The sequence below is a fragment of the Periplaneta americana genome, chromosome 5 (genome assembly GCF_040183065.1).
Source record: "Periplaneta americana isolate PAMFEO1 chromosome 5, P.americana_PAMFEO1_priV1, whole genome shotgun sequence".
Taxonomy (NCBI): Eukaryota; Metazoa; Arthropoda; class Insecta; order Blattodea; family Blattidae; genus Periplaneta; species Periplaneta americana.
This window is the reverse complement of record NC_091121.1, coordinates 80,886,337-80,897,111: the sequence shown is the minus strand read 5'-3', so window position 1 is coordinate 80,897,111 and position 10,775 is coordinate 80,886,337. Positions and strand designations below refer to the sequence as shown.

Sequence of the window (10,775 nt, the reverse complement as noted above, 5' to 3'; positions counted from 1 at the left end):
AAGCTCACATAACATAATCAGATGCCATGCAATAACGAGGCAAAGGAATAAAAGAAAATCTAGTTACAAAAAATCAAGATTCCAAAAATCATTACCTTACATCGCCAGACACTACAGAGTTCCTACAATTTCGAAATATCATCTGCCACTATAGATTCAATGACAGTAAATGATGGCAATTAACATTTTTTATTACAATTCGTCTAATCAAGGTTTTCCATTTTTGACAAATATATGTCTGCCTAAGGGTAATTAAAAAAAAAAACTAATAAAATCTTCCATTTAAGTAATAACAAAATTTTAAGCTGACTTCAACGTTCCATAACTTACAAATCGTAACAGTAAGGATTATGCAACCTATGATCAGTAAATAAAGATGTTTTACAATATCCAATGTGTTTTATTGTAACTATAATAGTATTACAATTATTGTAACCTTAAGGTAACATTATGTAAAGTTATGAGAGAAATGAAAAGTTTAAGGTTTCATGTGTAACATCACTGGTGTTGGGAGGGAAGGGAAATTTGGGGAGCCCAACCTCCTCTTCCCAAAGCTCCATAGAAAAATATAAACGAAATGCTGTTGAAGCACTGCAACCACATAACACTGACTTACTTCGGTAATACACAACCTGTTCACAATCATGGCAACTTTCCTTGTAACTGCATGTAGTTATAAAAAGATTCAATCAGCATTGGTGTCGGATATCTCCAGGAACATTCATTCTCTATTAGGTGTGGAGTTGACAGTTGACCAGTTGCAACAGTCCATTCTCCTATCCTATCATAATAATTGTCAAGCTAAGGTTGCTGACTCGCCAAGGCAAGTTCCTTGATTGTCTAAAGAGTTAAGCGAACTTAGACAAAAAAAAAAAAAAAAACAACAAGGAAACTCTTTAAACTTGCAAGAACAACTAGCGATTGGACCACCTATTGGAAGGAACTTACCAGTTACAATGGAAAACATTCCTAGCAGTGCAAGACTCGTGAAGCCAATAGCTAAAAGTGCTCACAAGATGGTAAGCACAATCAAACTACAAGATGGTAGTTACACACAATCCAGCATGGAAACACTGATTCATCTAGCAAGTGTACATTTCCAGACTCAAAAGTAGTAGACAGTGATCAATCGACTGATCAGAGGCAGCCAAATATGCTCCATTTATGTTCGAGGAGAAAGGATTGAACTGTAACTAAAGTAAGATGGGCCATTAATTTTTTGAACCACATAAACCAGCAGGACCTGATTCGGTCATGCCTGCACTGCTACAACAGGGAATTGACTCATTGTAATCGATACTTTGCAGAATCTACAGGATCTGCTTAACCTCTGATTATGTTCCACTGGCCTGGAGTCAGATCAAAGTGACATTAATACCCAAACCTAGGTGACCTAGCTATGCTAAGGCATATCGTCCAATAAGCCTCTCCTCCTTTCTTCTCAAAGCATTGGAGAGACTGGTGGATACACACATTAGGGCCAAAGTACGAAGTATTTTCCTTTACACAAGTATCAATTTGCTTATCTACCAGGTAAATCCACAGAAACAACACTTCACCATGCCATGTCATTTATTGAGAAGGCGCTGGCTTTTAAAGAAAGTCCTTCGAAAGCATAATGTCCTTACACTTATCTGCAGATGGATTCATTTTATGCAAGAAAACAGGCAAATTACCATGAACCTCTTCTATTACAGGCTACCATGGTTACATCTGGTACAAGTAATGATGACATAATTTTGGGTGAAATATGAATATGAGTTAAGCATCAACACAGCACAAGAGTAGTGCCGAGAAATCTTTAAAATAACCTATGAAAGACATTTAAGGAAGACTATGTGAACTCTGTGAGAGTTGTGTCCCTGTCCATCCACCCACCCAGAGTACTATTGTTTCTTATACGTATAAGAAGAATTTATCACAAAGACAGAGCTATGACATAACAAAAGTTCGAGCATATTATGCTGCATTTTCCAAACTGCCAATCTATACAGAGCATACTTCACAATGTGATTACATAATATTGTGAATGTATCAAATATGAATGAGGTCTCGCCCACCTCATTATATTTTGCTCGACTAGTATGACTAGTCAGTTTGTTTTTATACCATTAAGTACGAGAAAAATCCGTACCGGCACCGGGAATCGAACCCAGGACCTCTCAGCTGTGCGCGCTGAGTGCTCTCTAACCAACTGAGCTATGCCGGGACCCGATTCACGACGCCGGCCGAACTCCTCTCGTAGTATCGTGTTATGGCCTTACTGCCTGCACTTGAGACGATACACGTCATATATGTACAGAAGCGCATATTACATGACTTTATGGCCATATTCAACAACAGTTTCTTTAAACTGTTAACATCATATATGTATCAAATATGAATGAGGTCTCGCCCACCTCATTATATTTTGCTCGACTAGTATGACTAGTCAGTTTGTTTTGTACCATCAGTTGGTTAGAGAGCACTCAGCGCGCACAGCTGAGAGGTCCTGGGTTCGATTCCCGGTGCCGGTACGGATTTTTCTCGTACTTAATGGTATAAAAACAAACTGACTAGTCATACTAGTCGAGCAAAATATAATGAGGTGGGCGAGACCTCATTCATATTTGATACATATATGATGTTAATAGTTTAAAGAAACTGTTGTTGAATATGGCCATAAAGTCATGTAATATGCGCTCCTGTACATATATGACGTGTATCTTCTCAAGTGCAGGCAGTAAGGCCATAACACGATACTACGAGAGGAATTCGGCCGGCGTCGTGAATCGGGTCCCGGCACAGCTCAGTTGGTTAGAGAGCACTCAGCGCGCACAGCTGAGAGGTCCTGGGTTCGATTCCCGGTGCCGGTACGGATTTTTCTCGTACTTAATGGTAATATTGTGAAGTTAAACTCTCAAAGGTTAGTTTGCAGAGTATATTTTCAAGACAAACTTCCCCTGACCTCATGTCATATGTGAATTCTTCGAGAGGACTGCTCAGATGTACTCACATCCACATTAAATTTATAACTTCCACCATTCATTTCATCAATGCTATTGTACATAAGAGGGTACCTTAGCCTATTTGTCACAGACCTCAGCCTGTCACTTCATTAACCCCTCATCAAACCATCTCTAACCACATCACAAATCTCGGGGCTAAAAATTTAAATTATGGTTTATTTAATGACGCTTGCAACTGCAGAGGTTATATCAGAGTCGCCAGTGTGCCAGAATTTTGTCTCTCAGGAATTCTTTTACATGCCAGTACATCTACTGACATGAGCATGTCGCATTTAAGCATACTTAAATGCCATCAATCTGGGCCAGGATCGAACCCGCAACCTCGAGCACAGAAGGTTAGCGCTATACAGACTACGTTACAGAGGCCGACTCTCTGGGCTGTCTTTTATGTATTTCTACATACTTTTTCCCTTGCAGCACATTTTACAACTCCTGGATGATGAAACAAGTATATGTGAAATAATCTACAATATATATCTTATAACAATTCTACTGACAGTTTGCAGTTATGGTGGACATATGTAAAATAGTGAACGAAAAACCGTGCCTCTGTCATTTTAAAGGTTATTTAAGGGGACAAGATAGTCTAGGTGTTTCCAAGTGTGCAATGCTGATTTTAAGTGGTTATTTCTCCGAAAGTATAAAAGGTGTTATTTTCAAATTTTTACATGTTACTCTACATTCTTATATTGGTGGTTAGTTTGTTATATTAACTGCTATAATTGAGTTTTAAAAAAATTGTATTCAAATAAAAGACGAAAAAAAAACAAACAAACAATTGTTAAATTCATGCAACTTTCTCTTGAAAACTGGTTAATCTACATAGCTAAAATTTTTCATACATTTGCAAGATACTTATCAACGTTCACTAGCAAAATTATAAATCTAGCTCGATTTATCAATTTTTTAAAAATAATATACTTTTATAAAAATTCTACCGAAAAAACCTGAAATTTTCAATACAAATACATTTAAATCTTGTACCGGTAATACATATTATATCAATGTAAAAGTGCTACCATTAAGTCACCATAAGATGTACAATGAGTGTGCAAAATTTCAGGTCTATAACACTAATCGTTTCTGAGATATAGCCTAGGTGCATATATACATAAAAAGGTTGTTTTAAGAAAACTGTGTTTAAAAATTAACATCAATTTCTGACTTACTTACAAATCTACACTAATTATAATATTACCACTACTATTTCGGCCTACATCATTACTGTTATTTACATCCTGCACAACATTTTCACTTTCATGTAGGTAGGAGAGAGTTCTCTTGGAAGAACTGGACACTGAAGGGCAGAGTTCTTTCTCTCCATGTGGATTAGCACATGGAGTTTGGAGGTTATGTTCTTCATTATTCGTCAGTGTACTGATTTCCGCGAAATTTATGTTTGTTACAATAGCTATTACTTCTACCCATTTTAAACGCTTATTGTGATAAAAAAAAAACTAATTAGGCCTAAATAAAACAATAACATTGAAGAACTACCTCTAACACCAAATAAACTGTTCCTTACTTCAAAATGTAAAGAGAGAAGCCATTACATTGATTTCAAGTACAGCAACAGAGCTGGCAATAGCTGTGCTACAAGGAAACGAACTTTCCCGAAAATTCTATCATCATAGCAAGCAGAGAAATTCACATTTCAATGAAGGGGCGTGGCACTACTAATTTAATGAGATGCCTGATTCAATTTGTAGGTTAGACACATCGCAACATTGATCAGGAAGATTCAGAGTGTTTATTTCCATTAAAAACAAAAAATTCAATTTTTTTATGGTTCTGATTAAGTGATTTGTCGTCTGCTGAAAGTCTGCAAAGTGGTGCTTATCTGCATTAAAATTTGGAATTTTCTCTTTATTAATCTTTATTTATAAACAAAGAAACCCTTTACAAGGAAGAAATAATCTATTACGTGGCACGTGAAAGCTGCAGTTAAGATCCTCCTTTTGCCTAAAAATCCATAACTCTCAGTCAGGTTTCAATCCAGGGTCAGAGCTATTGAAATACACATCACTATTTAAGACATCTCTGTGCAATGCAAAATAAATCTATATAGCCCTACATTTATATATTCCATGAGATGATTATGCAATATGTTCTGTCCTCACACGTTACGTGAACAAAAGAATTAGTACCTTAACAAGACTTCATCTACAACAATCTTTATCTTCATTACACGTTAAATTAGCTTAGAGTATAAATCATTGCTTCATCTATTGGATATTTTGCATAATGGAAAAAATGCTAGTAATGATTACATAAATAAATAATAAGTAATCTTAATTAGTGACTACATACTTTCTATTCAATTAGAAATCAATTACGTCTTTTACCGATACTTATGGGTTTCACATATGACGAATTTCTACAATGGCAGCAAGAGTAAAATTATCCTCTAAACACTCACCATCACGCTGTGAAGAACATAATACAGCACAATATCAGCCAATGTCTGAGAGTTAGCAACAAAGTATGCTCTAGTCGCCAGCACAGAGTTCAATTCCTGAAAACAATTTTCGTGTGAAGTATAAGATAAAGGAAGCAATGAGAATTTTTGTTTCACAGAAATACCAACTTCAAACAAGTAAATTATATTTTCTACCCTTCTAATGGCAGAATATTACATTCAATGCAAGTTCAGAGAAAAAGAAAAACTAAATGTTCATACAAAAAACCCTCAAGATTTAAAACAATTGTAATTACTCAGTTATTTTGTGTTTATTCAAAGTTCAGTAGCCATGTACCACCGTAAACGAATGTTACACACTTTTATTACTGCCAATGTGATGCTGTAAATGAATTTTCAGACTTTTAACACAGCCACAACACATTTCACTTTTTATTGCACTATATATATATATATATACACATATATATATATATATATATATATATATATATATATATATATAATTACCACTACATTAACACATTGATTACTTCACGAAACACACTCAAGGAACTAAATGTAATTATGAGCAGCAGAGAATTGCTACATTCCTTTCCAAGCATGATATGGCGCTTTCCACTTCTTCCATCAGGTGGCTCCCAACTCAGCATGTAGCAGGGACAGCAACATCAGCAAAATAAATTATACTAAACATGAGGAATATTACTATAGGTGTTTAGTATTATGTGATAGGTTAGGTTAGGTTAGGTATGCAGTATTATATGAGGTGAGGTTTAGTTAAGAGTGTAGTATTATGTGAGAGGTTAGGTTAGGTTAGATTAGGTATGTACTATTGTGTAAGAGGTGCATCACAGTTGTTGACACTGAAATGCCATGATTCCCTTCTGTACATTACGTCACATTAAGGAAACATGGCGGTCTTCTTCATTCATGCACGATGAATTTCGTATATAAGTAAATAAACGGGGTGGGGGAGACTGGGTGGGGTGCGGTGGGCATACAGCTCTTCTAGTGATCACATGACATTTCCACTACTCCAGACTATAAATCCTAGCCATTTTCAAGGCATTTCAGGAAAATTTTCTAGTAGTGAATACATAATGAACCTTAACCTTGAGTTTTTTTTGTTTTAGCCTATATACCCCTGATAGGTTGGCCTTATAGGCTTTGACGTTAACAATTTTTGTCAGGTTTACTACGCTGCCATCTTCTTAGTTGTTACATAAGGAGTCACGTCATAATTCCCATTTGAATTGCATTAGCGACTGTACTGCCCTCTTGTGTTCGTTTACAGCAGACGGGTGGCGATCCTGGCGGTTGTTCTCTTCAAAGTGCTAACGATTTTAACATAGCAATGACCTATCTGTTACATATATGATCTAGGGTTTTAAGCGACTCTCTTACCACTTTACAACACATTTTTTAAATATCTTCATAGCGCATATGCCTTGTAATCAAAGTCTGTCAAGTTATTGCCAGACATCATGTTCTTTATGTTTGTTATAATGGCAGTGGCGTATACTGGTTAAAGGGTTTGGGCTACCGCTGACCCTATTATTACACAAAATATATCTAACAATTACTTTAATTTTAATTACTATGGTAAAACTAATAATACAAAATTATTACATTATGCTATATTATAAACTTTTTCTTTTGTAATTTCCTTGGGCTACCGCCGGTAGCCCCGGTAGCCCGCAAAATACGCCCCTGTGTTATGGATCCTGGAGATCCCACAGAATGGGTTTATTCCTGTAATTTTCTATAAATAAAAGTATTTCCTCTTGGGCGCACTCTATTGCTGAATTCACACATTCAAAATGAAATAACTTAAAACACTTGCTGCAACATGAGTTCACTTTAGAGTGGCAGAAAACAATACTGTGTAATGCAAGCTGTGCACTGCTCAAAACAAGGCTAACTATGCTGTACTGACTTGTAATGTAACATTTAAAGAGATTCGCGAAAAAACAGTCAGCTCAGTGGAGCATGCTAGCGAACATCGGAGCAGCTCAGTTCATGGTTCACTACCTTTTACAGATTAGTGAATGTTTGTGTTACGTTAAAAAGTTGGGCTCAAGTCAGTCATTAGCTTACAGTTGCAATGGAAATTGTTTCAAATATTGTAATATAATAACATTTCTACACTCTTTACAAGGGTTGCCAGATGTCCTGATATGGCAGAATATTCCCAATTTTCAGGAAATTTTCCCGTGAAACCACTCATATGTCTCGCTTTTTAAGATACTGGTACTATTCTCATTCCTAAACGGAATTGAAATTCGCGAACAACGCGAAACAAATGCAACACGGACTCTGTGTTCTGACTTGAGGGATGTGAAAATTTAAGACAATACTCTCCTGCCGCTTTATGTTTGTATTTTGATATTTATATACTCATCTAAATGTTACTCAAAAAAAATTTTTTATAAGAAATTGTCACGTTAAATGACACAGTATTATAAATTATGCTTATAACAAATTGTAACTTAATGATAAATATTCATTAAAATACGGTATTGAGAAAGTAATTCTTTAATTATCCAATACATACATAGGCTACACTATATTGTTGTTGTTCAGTCAGGTCCAAAAACAGGTCTGAACCTCACAAGTGATACCAATAAGACACAACTTATGAGGCAACTAGGCCAGGAGATAATGGGTAGTGAGACCAGTTCCTTAACACAGCCACCACCACCACCACCACCACCACCACCACGACTATTACTAACTTACTAGTATTATTATTTTTTTTTAATTATTAATAAGTAGCTTATATATCAACAGCAGTAAAATGTCCCTCTCTAATATTTTTAAAATCTGGCAAACCTAATCATCATAGTACTACCACATGCAAACTATTAGGTAGACTATAGCTACAACAGGCCTATTCTGCAGCAGGCCTACCTTTAGAACTTGACGAGCTGTTTGCATTAAATCCACGTAGTTTCCATAGCAGACAGCATATTCTATCCACTGCCTTACTAATGCCTCATCTTCCGGTGTCTTTCCAAATTGAGATTTACTACATTGTTTTGCCAGTGATATTACAATTGTTCCAAAACCAGTAATCTTCTCATTGCTGTCACCAATTCCTGTCACGACTGGAATCTGTAATATACAAAATAAAGGTACGAGTAATAAAAGATAAGTTTCAAAATTTAGTTTTCGATTTCACATTTAGTTACCCTACAAAACAGGGGTGTCTTTTACTCCGAATAATTCAGAACAAGATGTGGGCTAAACTTGCATAGCCCTATCTGAAAAATAAAATTGCAGACGGTTTTGTAGGCACATTTTGTCTACAAGAATTAGACGGAATATTAAAACCTTTGACACTTCGTATTTAGATTAAAAAGGATTCAGTAACGTGAATATATTACTATACTGTTCGCATTTCTATCTTGCAGAAGTTAAGCTTACTTGAAATGGGTCAGCACTCTTGAAGTAAACCTCACGACAGGTAAATACATCAATTCGTTTAGCTGCAATTTTCATTTATGGAGTATGGGTAGTAGCTCACTATTATCGAGTTGTAAATACTTAAAATAAGGGTGATCGCATATTATTGAGCGGAAAATACTTAAATATCTCATTATTATTTCACTAATGACACTGCAAGTACTATAAAAATGATTCTAGGTATTGTGAAAAGTTCTGGAAAGTGGAAAATCCGAACTACAAACCTCCCAGACCTGAAATGGCCACTCGTTTCGGCAGTGCATGTTATATTAACTAAGCTAGCTTACAGCAAAAGGAAAAATGGACATTACAAAGTTTTGGCTAGGTATGGTTGTTAGTTCACCTAACCTACAATTTCTAATTGCTTCTTGTTACAAAAATGTGAAATTTCATGTTTATACTTTTGCGAAACAATAATTCTAGCAACATTTATAGTGTTGAAGAGCCAATGGATATTATTTTATTTTGTTCTAAACGATACACGTGGCTTTCAACTTAGCAGTTTGCATTTACAAACCAAATCAGGTCTTCAATATTGTGTAACAAATAACATATACCTATAATATTACCATACGTTAACTTTAAAACTTATTACCCTTCCACTAGCATCAGTAGAAAGTTTTCCGCATTTAATTTGTAAATAATTGCCAATTTGTTTTATACACTCGTTATTACAAACAACCATCTCGCAGTTATCCGGTAAATGTCAAACGCACGGCCCCCTAGATCAGTGTCTGATCGTGTTTCAAACATCGTTGGGTGCGTTTTCAAATTCGCGGTACCATCGTTGGATATTAATGAGACATTGTTTGAACGAGTTAATGATGATTGTTGAGTTCTAGCATTGTTTAGAAACCACAGAAACGACTTGAAGTAATTTGGTCAGAGATATATAAGTATACGGTCATTCATTCATAATGGATCAATCTACAATGTAGAAAGAAAACATAAAATTTATCCTTGTGGTGTGAAAGATTGCACAGAGTTTCAGAAAGTAAGTTAGGTAATAATTAAACCAAATGAAATTTTAGCATGCCATCAGGTTAATGAAATAAATCTCTAATTTTTATCTGTTTAAAAGTTAGGGCATACAGTTATCTTTGCTATTAGAACTGTTTCGTTTATTATTATTATTATTATTATTATTATTATTATTATTATTATTATTATTATTATTATTATTATTATTATTATTATTATCATCATCATCATCATCCATAAACAAGAGCTCTTGTTGCACTAAAAGACATGAAACAAAATTAATTAATGATTCATTATGTACAGTAGGCCTATGGTGTCTGTAGTGTTTCTTCTAACATTTTCAATTACTTTTTCTGTCTAATCTTTAAACGCCTAACAGGTTTCTAAAATACAGTAAATACCTATGTACCGGTACTGAATTATTTCAAGTAGGCCTACATAATGAAATTGAAATACAAACTGCTGAGCCATTTATATCCGAACCCACGCTTTCAGAAGTCGAAATTGCGATAGAAAATCTGAAAAAGTACAAGTCTCCAGGTATCGATCAAATTCCAGCAGAATTAATACAAGAGGGTGGAAGTGTATTATATAGCGAAATTTATAAACTTGTACTTGCTATTTGGGAAAAGGAAATTGTACCAGAACAATGGAAGGAGTCCATAATTGTACCTATTTTTAAAAAGGGGGGCAAAACCAACTGTGGTAACTTTCGAGGAATATCACTTTTGTTGGCGTCGTACAAAATTTTGTCCAATATTCTTTTGAGAAGATTAACTCCGTACGTAGATGAAATTATTGGGGATCATCAGTGTGGTTTTCGGCGTAATAGATCGACTATTGATCAGATTTTTTGTATTCGACAGATAATGGAGAAAAAATGGGAGTATAAGGGTACA

General features: G+C 35.2%; 1 protein-coding gene across 3 annotated transcripts in view; it reads right to left on the bottom strand.

Annotated features, from left to right (window-relative positions):
* Positions 1-9,788, bottom strand: part of AIMP3 (aaRS-interacting multifunctional protein 3) — a 30,552-nt gene extending 20,764 nt beyond the window's left edge. The window contains exons 1-3 of one of the 3 annotated variants that reach the window (XM_069826075.1): positions 9,491-9,788; positions 8,341-8,544; positions 5,428-5,523 (exon numbers count right to left, since the gene is read on the bottom strand). In XM_069826075.1, coding sequence (XP_069682176.1) covers positions 5,428-5,523; positions 8,341-8,544; positions 9,491-9,580 — 390 coding nt within the window. In that variant the 5' untranslated portion in view covers positions 9,581-9,788. Of the gene's footprint in view, positions 1-5,427; positions 5,524-8,340; positions 8,545-9,464 lie in introns of all 3 variants that reach the window. The other 2 variants (XM_069826076.1, XM_069826077.1) reach the window with 2 other exon arrangements.
* Positions 9,789-10,775: the final 987 nt, after the last annotated feature.